General features: G+C 36.5%; 1 protein-coding gene across 1 annotated transcript; it reads right to left on the reverse strand.

The window, feature by feature from the left end:
• Positions 1 to 1,354: 1,354 nt before the first annotated feature.
• On the reverse strand, positions 1,355 to 5,753 carry LOC110670978 (triacylglycerol lipase OBL1). Its single transcript, XM_021833313.2, has 5 exons — positions 5,211 to 5,753; positions 4,921 to 5,114; positions 4,682 to 4,715; positions 2,079 to 2,686; positions 1,355 to 1,984 (listed from the first exon to the last, which is right to left on the reverse strand). The coding sequence occupies exons 1-5, from the start codon at positions 5,530 to 5,532 to the stop codon at positions 1,727 to 1,729; spliced, it is 1,416 nt and encodes a 471-aa protein (XP_021689005.2). The 5' UTR covers positions 5,533 to 5,753; the 3' UTR covers positions 1,355 to 1,726.
• Between the last annotated feature and the right edge of the window lie 11,968 nt (positions 5,754 to 17,721).

Raw genomic sequence — 17,721 nt, forward strand, 5'->3', positions numbered from 1 at the left:
ATTTGAATTAAGGATTTTTCTTATCCAAATTTGGTTTGTTATATAAGATAAATATAAGATATAAGATAAATCTAAGATATAAGATATATAAATTTATTAATTAAATATATAAATTTTCACATTTGTATTTTGAGTTTATAATGAATTAAATTCAGGTAAAAATATCTCTTGAGTTTAAGACTTTCAATGAAATAAAGTAAAAATTGTAGAATAAAATTTAAAAATTATGTGATGGCGTCCATACATGGGAATAGTTTGAATGTTTGATGCGGAGCATCTGTGGGAGCAGAGCACAGCACAGGCCAGGCCCAGGGGCGTGTCCCTCGCAGCTGGTGGAAGATTGGACCAGCAGTTCTTCATACCAGAGCATCACGTGCCCTAAGCAGTGTGACAGGAACACAGACACGCCCCAGGGTGTCTCCCTCAACCAGTAGGGTGAAGAATATATATAACTCGTCTCCAAAGTATGTTTTGATTATTTAAACTTCATAAAAAAAGATTTATTTTCCTATTAGGATTAAAAGATTAAAATCTCACTGAATACCTATGTATAATATGTGCAATTTTTTAGAGGTTTGATTAATAAAATTTTGCAAAATTTTCTTTTAAAATATGTGTGTTACTTACCTTCATACTATTTGAGGTGGTATCAAAGCAGAAAAAACACTGCAATTAAGATGGCTAACTTTGATGAGTGGTGATAATAGTGGTTCTCATGATGATGATCGAGCAACTAGAGCTCTTGATCTTAGGGAAGACGCATTGCAACGATTGGAGCAATGTGTAGAGCAACAAATATATCTCAAATTTGAGCTTATTTAGAGATACTTCAAAAAAATCATAGTTTTCTTGATACTGTGGAAATCAATGCAAACATGCATCGGGCGAAAAATAGAAGGCCAAGAGATAGTATAGCTCATGGTGACCTTATTTATTTATCGATTGATTCTTACTCGTAGATAATATGTCTATAATGAAGATTCAGAAGAGAAGTACGTCTATGAACCCATGATTATTCTAGAAATTGGTGACAGGGTGATTATGGGAGAAGGGGTGTTAATGAATACGATGAGGGGTAGCAAAGAATTCCCATTGAAAGTTGACATTCTAAAGTTCATTGGGAATTTGAATATTGAGGAAATCTTGGATTTGATAACGGATGTGGAGAGGTTCTTTGATTATGTGGAAACGGCACTAGAAAGACGAGTTGAAGTAGTTGCATGCTTAGTCCGAACGATTGTAAGCTAGAAGTGAAAGAGAAGGAATGGGGCTATTTCATATATTGTATAGAATGAAGTAATTGGTACAACAAGAATTTTCTTATTATACGATTATGAGCAAATTCTCTTTCAAAAGTATCAACGTTGTCAATAAGAAAACCGAGTTAACGAGACTAACTAAGAGGAATAACCTTCATGAATCAGAAAGGTAACAATTTGCAAGGTATTTTTGGAAGGATTGAAATCTGCAATCAAATACCAAACTGGTGTTGAAGTGCTCAGGACCTTGTCTGAGGCAAAGGTTGAAGGCGAAAATGATGAAGTACGAAAAGAATTTATGGCATGACCTGACGACAGTCGTGCACCGAGGCACCATTTTCTTTCAAGAGGCGATCAAAGACTAGAACTTAATTTCTTACAAGCTAAATCCCTTTCCAAAGCAATTTGTTGCCTTTGGAAATCGATAGACTTTAAACGAAATGTATAAGATTCAGGATCTTGTTTTCTTAATCTTGGTGAAGCTCTAGCGGAGGCAAGGATCCCAATCGGGTAGAATTGTCATAATCTTGAGGAATATGAGCTGATAATCCTGGAATTGCCAAGCCTATTATCCTAAACAGTGTCATAAACCAACTTTCTCCATAGTTCCGACCTTTCACGCAAGGGATAATAAAACTCCTGATTAGCTCCCAAGCAGCATTCAAGTTCTTAGGTATGGCCCAAAACAAATTGAAGTAATTCTTGTTCGGCTCTTCCCACAAAACCTGTATATATCCCAAATAGTCCATGTGTTAGTCACTTGTTAATAGCTTAATTAACTATTTGAATAGGGTCCAAGATTGGGGCAATAGAACTAACCTTCCCTTGATACAAGCTATTGTAGTAGAGGCAAGGCCCAAAGTGCTTATACAAGAGAGATGCATCATCATAGGGCAATCTAGGCACCATATCATTGCAATAAACATACCTCAAATATCTCACATCATTCTCTTTCAACTTATCTTGCATGAAATTCCCAAACTGCCTGTCACCAACTCTTGGCTGCCCAAATGTGTAGACCCCTTCCATTCTGTCCAGTAACCAAGCCTCTTTGTGTATAGCTAACACAGCCACAAACAATATTGCCAGTGCTCCACCCAAGCTATGCCCTGTCACTATAAATTTAGCCTTTTCATTTTTGCTTAATATATCTCTCAGCATTCTTCTGATCTCGTAGTATGCATATAAATGTTCACTGCCTAGTGAAATTTCCTTTGGCCACCCATCCTTCTGTAGGCCTAGTGCTTTCATAAAGCCACGGTGGATCTTACCAACGCCTTGAAGCTCGTACCAGGAGACATCAACATCTGTGCACCATGCATATGCATCAAATGGGTTGGTGCCTCTGAATGCCACCACTATATGGTTCACGTCAGTGTCCTTGTCTTGAAGCATGAAGGCTTGCGTTGAGGGTAGCCTCTGGTACCCTGTCAAGCATAGAATATTAATGTTCAAACTATTAGTATTTTTGCTCATTTGGCTAAATACAAAAGGAATGTACTCATGGTGACAAAATTCCGTTCAAATCTAAGAATTGTATAACCTCTTTCACCTTGACTGGCCTTGTTGATTCAAAATATGGCTGTGTGATGATCAAGCAATTAAAAAAGCTTCATAAATTTTGATATTTTTGTTTCTCATTCTCATTAAGCAACTATTTTTAAATCTTATCCCAAATATTTATCTTCTATTAAAGTATGTATAAGTTAAGGGAAATTTATAATTTAGTCTATAGATTTTGCCTTATATTATACTTTAGTCCCTGAATTTTGCGAAATTAATTATTTAGTTATTGAGTTTTGCACTATATTACATTTTAGTTCATGAATTTTGAAAAATTAATTATTTAGTTTGTGAATTTTGCACCATATCACACTTTTGCCCCTGTAAATTTAATATATAGAATAATTTAATCTTTCTATTAAGGGATAAAGTTATTATAAATATTAAAATTACAAGGACTAAATTATTCTATATATTAAAATTAAAGGGACTAAATAATTTATTTCTCAAAATTCAAGGACTAAAGTGTAATATAATATAAAGCTCAGAGACTAAATAATTAATTTCTCAAAATCTAAAAATTAAAGTGTAATACGGGACAAAACCAGGGACCAAGTTGTAAATTGCCCATAAATTAATGTAATCACGACCCACCTTTTAATATAAAATAAAAATTTCTTATCTACATTTATTTTGTTTGCACGAAACTTCAATGATCGATCACAGGGGAAGTTGAACTCTTGGTACTATAAAATGGTATGTTATTCAAAATAAGCAAAGGTTAGATAAGAACTATTTTGGTATTAAATGATAGAATTAGCATTAGTAATTTACATTCTATTTTTCAAACAAGTTGAGCAATAGGAAGTTCAGCAATCACTTTCATATATATATATATATAGAGAGAGAGAGAGAGAGAGAGAGAGAGTCATTTTCATATGTGTTTTAATTTCGTGGAACACTCTATAATGAAATATTAATAAAAGCTAAAAGGCTATTTTGCTTAGACGTCAATGTTAGGAGGCTGTTCATTCAAAATAGGTAAGCTTGTGCCAAACATGCAAGTCAAACTCAGTGAACTTTCTTCTGCGAAAGCAGAGATATGCACCTCTCTTACTCTTAGCCAGGTTTAAATAGGTAATTTGATTGGAGTGCACTATAATAAATATTAGAATTAGCAACAAAATTTTACAATAACATTTTACTGCTTATAAAGTTAATATATAGTAGTAATAGAAATAATTATTACTAATAATGTATAAAAAGATATGTCAATAATTATTGTTATCATTTAAATTTTTTTATAATTACAATAATATTGTTTTTACAATAATTATAATTTTATTGTAAAATACATACAGTAACCATTTTGTAGAAGCAGCATGCAGCAATTTCATATATTATTATCATAAACTTATGACAATAAATTTTATACTTTTGATAATAAATTAAAATTTTTGTTGTTAAATTCAACATTTCTTGCAATAGTGTTTAAGTTTTACTACATTCAAATATTTTTTTTAATTTAAAAAAGGAAAAAAAAATACCCTATCATTTAGATATGAATAGCAGCATTTAAATTTTAAATATTAATTACTTACTTTACCTTAAATACTATGAAGTATGAAGAAATTTAATATAAATAATCATGATTAAACTATATGAGATAGCTTAATTAAGCATATAGAATATAATTTCTCTGTAGAAGATAACCCATATAAGGATTTTTCTTATTTAGATTCGGTTTATCATAGATTAAAATATAAGATATATGGTATAACTCACTCATTAAATGCATAAAATACAAAAGTCTTATATATTTATGTCTTAAATCCATGATAAATTGTGTCTAAACAAGAATTTTCTCATATAACTAGATAATAGATCAGCCATAAATTTCTTAAATAGTTTTTACATACCGTTCCAAAAGTTGTAAAAACCCAAGAATTTCATCTGCATCAGAAAGGAAGAAAAAGAAAAACCATTGTCAATTCCAGTGATATTCATGTAATGAAGTGCAAAATTTTCAATTTTTTTGAAAAATCATTTATTTATTTTTCAAAAGAGCACATGTATAATTTTTTTTTTCTTTTAAAAATTTTTCCTTAGTCTTGGTAAGAATTTGTGAATGTGTGTAGTACAGTGTATGCATACTCACATTCCAGTGATCAGTGACAATGGAATTGATGAAGGCTTCATTCTCATATGACAATTTAGCAGCCATCAAAGCCAGAGCTGATTTATATTTTCTGTGATCAGCTCTTATACTTGTCTCTATTTCTACTCTCCGGTCAAGATTTCCCACAACCGATCTGAACCTCGCTGATAATCTATCAGGCCTCGCAACATTTCCTACATTTAATCCCAATTAACATATTGTTTAACCCTTTTCGGAGTACTTTTACTGTATGCAAATGCAATTGATACTGAGAAGCAGAACATATATACCTTTCAAATATTTCAGCATCAACCTGAAAAGCCCACCGTTGCTGGACACAAGATTTAACCACGTCTCTATTGCATGCCCCATCTGAGCCATGGGATTTCTGTAATACAGAAGGAGTTTTTGGGCAACAACAGAGATGAAAATAAGCCATCGATGACTAAAATCTCTCTGCCTTTGATTTTCAGGGCACTCCACAAATCTTCTGCTTTTTATATCAGATGAAAATAGGAGACGAATCAGTTCTAAAAAACTTGCTTCCTCTGGATCAACCAACAACTTATTGTGACAGAAATCTTCACCATCATAGTAGCTACCACCTGCCATGGCTTGCAAGCAATGAGGAAATTTAGGTTGCTATTGCTATGTATCAACTTCTCTTGCAAATCTAGCAAAGGTGCTTCTCTTTCCAGGTTTTGTAAGTATTTTTATAAAGATGGTTAACGTTTGTGTCCTGTCTTGGAAAAGGACTGGTTCAGAAATGTGAAGGAAGACCAAGTGAGAGAGACATTGATCTTTTTCCCCGGTGGGTGTCTCTTGCCCATTGTTCTACATCAAAGGTTGGCGTACAATTCAAGAATCAATCTAGTTGTCCTCGTGGGACAGTGATGGGCATAAATTATGTGCAAAACGGGAAATAAATAATTAGGTTAATTTATTATTTGGTCCAAGAATTTTGATCAATATCACAATTTGGTCTCTTTATTTTGGAAATTGAACGATTTAATCCTCACTTATACTTATTAAAATCAGAGGTTTTTTCGTTCAATATTACCGTTAATTTAAGTGAAAAGATAAATATATTCTTTATTCAGTTAAGAAAAATTTATTATTTGGTCTTGAATTTTGATCGATATACAATTTGGTCCTTGTATTTTAGAAATTGAATAATTTAGTCCCTGTATTTAATAATTGCTAAAATTATTAGAATTTTTTTTTCTTATCAACTTTGTTCTTATTATTTTTTCTTCTTAACAGAAAGAATTAATTTATATGATAACAATTAATTTTAATTGAAAGAAAATACAAGTGAGGGACTAAATCATTTAATTTTTAAAATATAGAGACTAAATCGTAACATCAGTTAAAATTAGGGGCCAAATAGTAAATTTTCTTTAATAGAGTAAATGATATATTTGTCATTTTACTTAAACTAGCGGCAATATTCAACTGAATGACTTTTGATTTTGATGGAAGCATGAGAACTAAATCTTTCAATTTCCAAAATGTTGGGATCAAGTTATAATATCGGTCAAAATTTAAGAGCCAAATAATAAATTTTCTAAATAATTAAAATGTCATCATATATAAATATTTCAACAAAATTACAGTATTTTAATTTGTCAAATTATACCTTAAATTTAAAGGATTAACTCAATTTACCTTCCACCTTATTGGCTAGAGTTTAAAATGTAACACCCCTAATTTTTAAATTTAGTTTTTTATGGGTAAATATTAATATTTTATTTTATTTAAATTTTGAAAAATTATTTGAAATTTTTTGGATTTTAGAATTCGGGTTCGATTTTTCGAAAATATAAAACTTTGATGATTTTTAAAAATTTATTTAAAGACCACGTGGTAAAACTAAAAATATTTTTTGACTCTAAAAATTTTTCTGAGTTTTCTAGAATTTTTTTGAAATTTTTTGGCCTCGTTTTCGGTCCCAAGACAGAGTAAAAATTTAAAATTTTGTATCCTGAATCGGATCAGCCGGATTGAATCGGACCGGATCGGACAGATCGAATCGGATCGGCTTTCTTCTTCTTTTTCCTTTCTCCCCGCGCGTTCCTGTCTCTCTTTCTATCTCTCCCATTTTCTCTCTCCTCCCTCCTCCCCTCATTGTTGCGCTGAACGCTAAAAAGGCGCGAAACTACCAAATCCGATAGATCCGACCACCGTTTGGGCCGGGTGTTGTGCCAAAAGACATCTACACCTTGAGAGCTTTCAAAAGACACCAAGAACACCAAAATCTATCAAGCGGTTTGCTTAATTTTTGTCCAGGAAGTTTTAGCCCATTTCAACTTTTGGACTAGATTTCTCACAAACCGTGAACCTCACGAGAAAATCGAGAGTACCGAAGCGCTTTACTCGTCGAGAGCTTCGCGGCAATATAAATTTCAAAATTTTTCGATACCGTTTTTCGATGGGTCCCATGAAACTTCATAGTATTTTTTCGAGTACTAAATGAGCTTAGAAAATTCCATAAAAATTATATACTAACTCCCGTGTTATGGGCTTCGTGTAGGTACCTTCAATTTGTGGAAATTCAACGGTTGCCTAGGTCTATAAATTTCGGACCGGATAGACAGGCTACCGAAAAAGTCTTGGAATTGGGTCGAGATTTTGGTTACCCTACCATTGTTAGACATCCCGAGCGCGTTTCCGGGGTCGAAATCGGCATAGGTAAACCCGAACCTTACTTTTTCTTAATTATCTAGTGCTTAAATGGGATTAAAAATCCATAAAATATTCGTGGTAGCTTAGAAAATTATATTTCCTTTTGCATTGGCTTAATAATAATGCTAAGGATCGCGGGGCAAAGTTTTAGAATTTTTAGAACTCATTTGAGGAGTTTTTGCAAGAGGGTTAAATTATAAAGACTAAACTGTAATTTTTCATATTATGATTGTTGACTATTTGGATGGGCCCTACAGGGGTTGTGTAATGTGATTGAGTTGTGGGTATATGGTTTGTGGATATAGAAGTGCGTTTTAAGCCCTTTTGCAGGTTGGGTAGGTCCTAGATATAGGAGAGACTCTGCCGGATTTTCGGCACGACTTAGGACATCTTTAGTATTTTCTTAGTTTGTGTTGAGTCAAATATATTAAATAATTTTAATAAAATTGTTAGGTGAGCCGGGACAGCCTTCCTCCTCCACCCAGTCACCACAGTGACTTCAGTTGAGTTTGTGAGTAAAATATTAATTTTAATTATAATTTCAATATTATTATATGTTCAGGTATGCTCATGTATCACTTATATGTATATATCTATGTAGTTAAACACTAGGCATGTTTTATATTGCATTCTTAATTGATGAATTACCATGGGTGTTGTTTATGGTAATTTGGAGCAGTGTGCGTGCGTTGGCGTACGTGTGGTATGGTGTTGGATATGGACAGGACGGGTAAACACGGCTTGAGGGATATTCGCTGGGACCCGGTCCTTCGGGGTAGACACGGCTTGAGAGATTCGCTGGGACCCCGTATTTGGTTTATTAAGCAAAAGTCCGGCTTGAGATCTTCGTTGGCAGAGGTTGGATTAAGAGAGCCGTACAGGGGATCAGCTCCCATATATGTATTGTTTGACATTATCGGGTGTGTGAGTGCTCCAAATTACCTTTTCACTATTATGATATGAAAATTATGACGATGTTGCATTTCACTTTACATGGTGCATTAGCTTTAGATAGCTACAGAGATTATGGTTAAAATTGATATTTTACTCTCTGAGTTGAACGCTCACTCCTGTTCACCTTTTTTTTTTTTTTTTTTTTTTTTTTTTTTTAGGATACAGGAGGTTTATTTTTTAGTTTTAACCTGTTCCCATCCCTCGCAAGTTGCCTATTTATGTTATGATATTGTATAATTTTTATTTACTCCTAGAATTCCACATGTGTTAGAAATATTTATTTGATTGGGTCTGTAATATAATTATCATGTTGGACCTGCAAACTTATTAAATGCATGTATGGTTGGATTGGATGAGGGAGACGAGCTCCCATTTATTTTTATGACATTTGATTATGTGGAGGGTGAGCTGAGCTCCCCAGTTTATTATATATATTGTGTTTACAGGTCGGGAGAGTCCAAAACTCCCCGTTAAATGGTCTATTTTATGATCGGACTCTGTCCGGTTGAATTTTTGAAATTGGGCCCAAATGGGCCTTAGAGTTGGGTTGAGGAATAGTTAGGCTTACTACGGGCCTCGGAGGCTTTAGACTGGCCCAGGTCCTAGTGCCGGTCTGGCCCATAGGATGGCTCGTGACAAATGTGGTATTAGAGCTTAGGCTCCAGATTCATAGGGAAAAATTTTCTAAAGTGTTGGGAAAAGTCTAATACGAGTCATATGCAAAGAATAGGGTCCACATTCGTCTTGCATTGTCATCTTTGCTTTTAGTTTCTGCTTTATATAATTGTGTGTAAATATGAGTCTATGGCCGTTTTGAATTTTGTGGGCTAATGCTGCTGAATTTCAAGAAAATGAGTAGAAGCAAAAGAGTTACCACTGCACCAAAACCTGATGTGCCTCACGAGGTGTCGGCACAGGATGAGGCGCTTGCTCGGAGGAGGCAGGGTAGGAGGCCTAGAGCTGCTCAAGTAGAAAAGCAGCTGCCACCAGCTCAGGATCAGTCTTTCATGGCTCAGGGTCCCATGGACCCAATGGCAGCTACCTTAGCCGGATTACAGAGAACCATCGATATGATGGCACAGTATATGGTCCACTCTCCCCAACAACAGCAGTCCACCGCACCAAGAGGGGAACCTTACAAACAAATAATTAATTTTAAGAAGTTGGTGCCTGGTACTTATGATGTGTCAAACGATGCCTATTGATTTTTGGATTCCTGCAAAAAGGTAGGGATGGAGTTGCAGTTGACTGATAGGAGGCTTATAGAGTGTGTGCCGTATGTCATGGGGCCTATGCCTAGATAATGGATGAATGACTACATATTACCTCGGATGAAAGGTTTGTCATAGACCCAGTTTATGGAACTGTTTATCAACAGGTTTGTGCCATAAAGTTTCAGAGATCAAAAGCAGTGGGCCTTTGAGGCCTTAAGGCAGGATGGCAGATCTGTAGATGAATATGCTACAAAATTTCTAGAACTGAGCAGGTATGCCCCTACAGCAGTGGCTACAGAAAGTATGAAGGTAAAAAGGTTCCTAAAGGGGTTGGACAGGAGGTATGCAAACTTAGCCATGATGTTCGATCAGTCTTTTGATATGGTAGTTGATCGAGCCCGACAGATTGAGATTAGTTATATAGGAGATGATAGTGGAAGAGCAAAGAAGAATAGAGCAGAAGGTTCTTCAGGTGTTCCTTACACTGGTACCACGGATAGCGGAGGTCAAAGTCATTACAGAGGAAAAAATAGGAACAAGAAGGGTGGTTTTAGACATAAATCTTAAGGATTCAGACCAGGGTACGGATCCAGTAATGGTCACAGTTCGGGATACAGTAGTTCTGGGTCTGGTTTAGGATTTTCCTTTGCACCTTGCACACAGTGTGGAAGAGGACATTCAGGACCTTGTATGATGGGTTCAGGAGTATGTTTCTGATGTGGCCAGCAGGGTCACTTTGCTAGAGAATGTCCAGTGTTCAGCGAGCCATAGATGGGATCACAGGGTTCTGTTGCAAATGTTCCTCGTCAGTTGTATCCTGGTGCTTCCAGCATGGCAGGCAATCAGTTCAGTGGCCAACAGGGCCGAGGACAAGGAGGATGTGGATTTGGAGGTAGATCAGGACGTAGAAGTCAATATTAAGATTCTGCAATGCAGGATAGGGGTCAAGCTCGGGTTTTCACTCTGACCCACTAGGATGCTCAGGCTTCTAATGCAGTTATGGCAGGTATTCTTCTAGTCTGTACCTATGAGGCTCGTGTTTTGATAGATCCGAGTGCTACGCACTCATTTGTCTCCCCAGTGTTTGCCATGAGATTGGGTAGGAACCCTACAACTTTAGAATGCCCTTTGTCTGTAACTACCTCGCTTAGTGATAACATAGATGTAGATATGATTTTTCTGGGTAGTCCAGTTGTAGTGGATGGAAGAATCTTGCCAGCAGACTTGGTTCCTCTACCAGTAATGAATTTCGATGTAATTTTGGGAATGGATTGGTTGGCAACTCATTATGCCACTTTAGACTGCAGGAACAAAAAGTGTATTTTCACATACCTAGTGTGGAAGAGTTTAGCTTTGATGGTGATAAGAGCGTGGCTCCATATAATTTGGTATCGGCAATTAGTGTTAGGAAAATATTGAGGCATGGATGTCAAGGGTATTTGGCATTGGTGAGAGATACATCTGTAGAAGGTGTCAACATGGAAAATGTTCCTGTTGTCAGAGAATTCATGGATGTCTTCCCTGAGGAGCTTCTAGGGTTGCCACTAGGAAGGGAAATAGAGTTCTGCATTGATGTTGTGCTAGGTACAAACCCCATATCAATGCCTCCTTACAGGATGGCACCAACAGAATTGAAAGAGCTAAAGGAGCAATTACAGGAGCTTTTGGATAAGGGTTTCATACGTCCGAGCACTTCACCCTGGGGTGCTCCTGTTCTATTTGTGAGAAAGAAAGATGGGTCCTTGAGGTTGTGTATTGATTATAGACAGCTGAATAAGATGACTGTGAAGAACAAGTATCCACTTCCTCGGATTGATGATCTGTTTGATCAGCTCCAAGGGGCTAGATTCTTTTCCAAGATAGGCCTACGATCAGGTTACCATCAGTTGAGAATCAGGAATGAGGATGTGTCCAAAACAGCATTCAGGACAAGATATGGTCATTATGAGTTCTTGGTGATGTCTTTTGGACTCACTAATGCACTAGCAGCCTTCATGGACTTGATGAACAGGCTGTTCAGGCCATTCCTGGAATGTTTTGTCATCGTATTCATAGATGACATTTTAGTATACTCTCGGACTAAAGAAGAACACGTGTGGCACTTGAGGATGGTGTTGCAGACTTTAAAGGAGCACTAGCTATATGCCAAATTTTTAAAATGTGAATTTTGGCTAGAAAGCATCTCATTCTTGGGACATGTGGTTTTGAGTGAAGGCATTCAAGTGGATCCAAGAAAATTGAGACTGTAACTTATTGGCTTAGGCCTACAACAGTCACTGAGGTGCGAAGTTTTTTGGGCCTAGCTGGCTACTATAGGCATTTCATGCAGGATTTTTCCAGGATAGCAGCTCCCCTAACTAAGTTAACTCAAAAGCATATTCCATTCATTTGGAAAGATGATTATGAGGAGAGTTTCCAGAAGCTTAAGGAATGTCTAATCACTGCCCCTGTGTTGACATTACCGATGAGTGGTGAAGGATATACCGTGTATTGTGATGCCTCCAGAGTTGGCTTAGGGTGTGTTTTAATGCAGAATGGAAAAGTAGTGGCTTATGCTTCAAGGCAGCTAAAGAGGCATAAGCAGAACTACCCCACCCATGATTTGGAAATGGTGGCTATAGTCTTTGCACTAAAGATCTAGAGACACTACCTGTATGGTGAAGTGTGCGAGATATACACCGACCATAAAAGTTTGAAGTACATCTTCCAACAGAGGGATTTAAATTTGAGACAGAGGGGATGGATGGAGCTTCTGATGGACTATGATTTTACCATCCAGTACCACCCTGGGAAGGCTAATGTGGTAGCAGATGCTTTGAGCAGAAAATTTTCTGGCAGCTTGGTGCACATATCAGTGGAGAAGAGACCGTTGATTCAGGAAGTGAATGAGTTGATGGATCAAGGTATGATATTAGATCTTTCAGATGAGGGGGTATTATTAGCCCATTTTTCAGTGAGCCCAGACTTGCGAGACAGAGTCAGAGTTTCCCAGTACAGAGATCAATAATTGACGCAGATCATAGAAAGAGTACAGCAGGGTGAAGGTGGTGAGTTTGGATTTGCCAATGATGGCGCCCTTATGCAAGGTTCCAGGATATGTGTGCCCGAAGTGGACAATTTCAGAAATGAAATCATGCGAGAGGCACACTATACACTGTACAATGTCCACCTAGGCTCCACCAAGATGTACCATGATGTGAAAGATAGCTATTGGTGGAATGGCATGAGAGAGACATAGCAGACTTTGTGTCCAAGTGCTTGACTTGTCAGAAGGTGAAATTTGAACACCAGAGGCCGTCAGGGAAGCTGCAAGAGCTCCGTATCCCAGAATGAAAGTGGGAAATGATTACTATGGATTTTGTGACTGGGTTGCCTCGTACCACACGGGGATATGATTCGATATGGGTAATCGTAGACCGTTTGACTAAATTAGCTCATTTCTTGCTTGTGAAGACCACATATTCTGTTACATAGTATGCCCGATTGCATGGAGTTACTGCTTCCATAATATCTGACAGAGGGCCCTAGTTCACTTCTCGGTTTTGGAGGAAGTTGCAGGAGGCACTTGGCACACAGTTGAACTTTAGTACCACTTTCCACCCTCAGACAGATGGGCAGTCCAAAAGGACAATCCAAACATTGGAAGATATGCTTCGCATGAGTGTTTTGGATTTTGGAGGTCAATTGGATGATCAGCTACCTTTAGTAGAGTTTGCCTACAACAACAGTCCAAAAGGACAATCCAAACATTGGAAGACATGCTTCGCATGAGTGTTTTGGATTTTGGAGGTCAATTGGATGATCAGCTACCTTTAGTAGAGTTTGCCTACAATAACAGCTATCATTCCAGCATAGGGATGGCAGCTTATGAGGTGCTATATGGTAGAAAGTGTAGGTTTCCTTTGTGTTGGATGAAAATGGGAGAAGCAAAGGTGCATGATATAGACCTAGTACAGTACACTTCAGATATAGTTCTTTTAATCAGGGAACGATTGAAAACAGCTTTCAGTAAGCAAAAGAGTTATGCAGATCCCAGACGGAGGGATGTAGAGTTTGCAGTAGGCGATTACGTATTCCTAAAGGTTTCTCCAATGAAGGGAGCCATGAGATTTGGAAAGAAGGACAAGTTAGCACCTCGATATATTGGACCTTTTGAGGTTACTGATAGAGTTTAAGCAGTTGTCTATCGATTGGAGTTACCACCTAACCTTTCTCATGTTCATCCTGTATTTTACATCTCCATGCTCAGGAAATACATACTTGATCCTTCTCATGTGCTACAGCCGGATGTAGTAGAGCTGAAAGAAGACTTGACGTTTGAGGAGCAACCTGTAGCCATAGTGGACTACCAAGTGAGGCAGCTAAGATCAAAGCAGATCCCTATAGTTAAGGTTTTGTGGAGGAGGCAGTCAGTGGAAGAGTGCACCTGGGAGTCAGAACGGGACATGCGTAGCAAGTACCCTTATCTATTCAATGTGTAATTCTGTACTTTATTCTGTCTTGTGTAAAATTCGAGAACGAATTTTTTGTAAGGAGGGGAGAATGTAACACCCATAATTTTTAAATTTAGTATTTTATGGGTAAATATTAATATTTTATTTTATTTAAATTTTGGAAAATTATTTAAAATTTTTCAGATTTTAGAAATCGGGTTTGATTTTCTGAAAATATAAAACTTTGATGATTTTTAAAAATTTATTTAAAGACCACATGGCAAAATTAAAAATATATTTGGGCTCTACGAATTTTTTTGAGTTTTCTAGAATTTTTTGAAATTTTTGGGCCTCATTTTCGGTTCCAAGACAGAGTAAAAATTCAAAATTTTGTATCCTGAATCGGACTGGCCGAATCGAATCGGATCAGATCGGACAGGTCGAATCGGACCAGTCTTCTTCTTCTTTTTCCTTTCTTCCCCCGCGTTCCCGTCCCTCTTTCTCTCTCTCCCACTTTCTCTCTCCTCCCTCCTCCCCCTTGCCGGTAGTCGCCTGAAACACTGAAAAAGGCGTGCGAAAATCACCAAGCACGTAGCGCACCGTTTCGGCTTTTCAGCCAAAATTCAATCGGTTCGGCCACTGTTTGGGTCGGGTCTTGTGCCAAAACACATCTACACCTCGAGAGCTTTCCATAAACACCAAGAACACCAAAATTCATTGAGCGGTTTGCCCAATTTTTGTCTGGGAAGTTTTAGTCCATTTCAACTTTTGGGCTAGATTTCTCACAAATCGTGAACCCCACGAGAAAACTGAGAGTATCGAAGCGCTCCACTCATTGAGAACTTTGCGGCAATATAAATTTCAAAATTTTCTGACACCGTTTTTCAGTGGGTCCCATAAAACTTCGTAGTATTTTTTCGAGCACTAAATGAGCTTAAAAAATTCTATAAAAATTATATACTAACCCCCGTATTGTGGGCTTCGTGTAGGTACCTTCAATTTGCAGAAATTCAACGATTGCCCAGGTCTGTAAATTTCAGACCGGACAGACAGGCTACCGAAAAAGTCTTGAAATTGGGTCAAGATTTTAGCTACCCCAACATTATCAAACGTCCCGAGTGCGTTCCCGGGGTCGGAATCGGCATAGGTAAACCCAAACCTTACTTTTCTTAATTATCTAGTGCTTAAATGGGATTAAAAATCCATAAAATATTCGTGGTAGCTTAGAAAGTTATAATTCCTTTTGCATTAGCTTAGTAATAATGCTAAGGACCACAGGACAAAGTTTTAGAATTTTAGAACTCATTTGGAGAGTTTTTACAAAAGGGTTAAATTATAAGGACTAAACTGTAATTTTTTATATTATGATTGTTGACTGTTTGGATGGGCCCAGGAGGAGCCGTGTGATGTGATTGAGTTGTGGGTGTATGGTTTGTAGATATAGATGTGCATTTTAAGCCCTTTTACAGGTTGGGTAGGTCCTAGGTATAGGGGAGACTCTACCGGATTTTTAGCACGACTTAGGACATCTTTAGTCTTTTCTTAGTTTGTGTTGAGTCAAATGTATTAAATAATTGTAATAAAATTATCAGGTGAGCTGGGATAGCCTTCCTATTTTGTCCAGCCACCAGAGTGACTCCGGTTGAGTCTGTGAGTAAAATATTAATTTTAATTATAATTTCAATAGTATTATATGTTCAAGTATGCTCATGCATCACTTATATATATATATATATATATATATATATATATATATATATATATATATATATTTATGTAGTTAAACACTAGGCACGTTTTATATTGCATTCTTAATTGATGAATTGCCATGGGTGTTGTTTATGGGTGTTGTTTATGGTAATTTGGAGCAGTATGCGTGCGTTGGCGTGCGTGTGGTATGGTGTTGGATATGGACAGGATGGGTAAACATGGCTTGAGGGATACTCACTGGGACCCTGTCCTTCGGGGTAGAAACGGCTTGAGAGATTCGCTGGGACCCCGTATTTAGTTTATTAAGCAAAAGTCTGGCTTGAGATCTTCACTGGCAGAGGTTGGATTAAGAGGGCTGTATAAGGGATCAGCTCCCATATATGTATTGTTTGACGTTATCGGGTGTGTGAGTGCTCCAAATTACCTTTTCGCAGTTATGATATGAAAATTATGATGATGTTGCATTTCACTTCACAGGGTGCATTAGCTTTAGATAGCTATAGAGATTATGGTTAAAATTGATATTTTACTCTTTGAGTTGAACGCTCACTCCTGTTCACCTTTTTTTTTTTTTTTTTTTCAGGATACAGGAGGTTTATTTTTGAGTTTTAACCTGTTCTGTAACGCCCTTACCGTAGGTAGTTCGTACATTTTACTGTTTCGATGACTAATGTCTGTTCGAACAGTCAAAATGTCTGGAACTATACTTAAACTATAGTGAGGAGGCATAAATTAATGAAATAAATATTTTAAAAATATAGAAAAAATTTTAAAAAAATAAAATAAAATTTAGAGAATTTATTAGTTGGTATAAAATAATAAAAATAACCCGATGAGCACCATGAAGGGAATTTTGATTATTTCACCCTTAGAGGTGAATTTTGACCTAAATGTCAAATTAAAATTAGGAAATAAAATAATTAACAAAAATTAAATTTATGAATTTGAATTTAGAAAATGAGAAGAGAAAAGAAAAGAAAAGAAAAGAAAAGAAAGGAAAAGAAAAGAAAAAAAAAGCTTATGGAAATTTTAAAATTTAAAGTACACGATAGAATATATATATACCCATTAGAAGACAAAAGCCACCAACTTCATCTTCTTCTCCACTCTTTCTCTCTCTCTCTTCCTCTAGCACCCTTGTCCCCCATTTCCTCCATTGATATTCAAGCTTTCAAGTTTGATTTTTCAAGCTTTTACCCATCAAAACCTTTAGTACCCTTCACAAAAAATACTCCCCACTCCATAAGAAAGCCATAGATACCCATAAGAAGCAAGAAAGTTGAGGTTTGGGAAGCTCAAATAAGGTTAGTGCACTAATCCCTCTTCTTCTCTTTATTAAACATGAAAAAAATGTTTATCTAAGCATAAATATCATTAAAACAAAAAGAAAATCTAAAGGAAAGAACCCTTGAATTTTTGGCAGCCATGGAACTTGAAGTTTATTGTTTTTAAGTGATAAAAAATGGTTCCATGAGAATGTGTGATGAGTTGAAATGTTTAGGTGTTTGATTGTGTAGTGTTTGTGAAAATTTAAAACTTTGAAAACTAGGTTTTGTGTAAATGCTTGAGGACTTGGTGTAAATGTTGAAATTGACCTATTAAGTTGAGATTGTTGCTTATAGAAGTGTATTGCATGCAAATTGAAGTAAGAAAGTTGAAGGAATTGAGATATTGAGAGTGTTCAATTTTCTGTAGGTTTGGACTCAATGAGTCCAGTGGGTTCATTGACCAATAACTGAAAATGTGTAACTCTAGTTGGTATAAGACCAATTGGAGGTGAAAATAGACTCAAAATAGCTCATTTT

This window comes from Hevea brasiliensis, chromosome 2, assembly GCF_030052815.1.
Source record: "Hevea brasiliensis isolate MT/VB/25A 57/8 chromosome 2, ASM3005281v1, whole genome shotgun sequence".
Lineage (NCBI taxonomy): Eukaryota > Viridiplantae > Streptophyta > Magnoliopsida > Malpighiales > Euphorbiaceae > Hevea > Hevea brasiliensis.

Bases quoted from the DNA above. Each gene is read 5' to 3' on its own strand.
- LOC110670978 (XM_021833313.2), bottom strand. From the start codon at position 5,532: ATGGCAGGTGGTAGCTACTATGATGGTGAAGATTTCTGTCACAATAAG. The intron at 2,687-4,681 runs GTATGTAAAAAC...TATGCTTGACAG, and splicing joins TTTTTACAACTTTTGGAACG to GGTACCAGAGGCTACCCTCA. The intron at 1,985-2,078 runs GTTAGTTCTATT...GGATATATACAG, and splicing joins ATAGCTTGTATCAAGGGAAG to GTTTTGTGGGAAGAGCCGAA.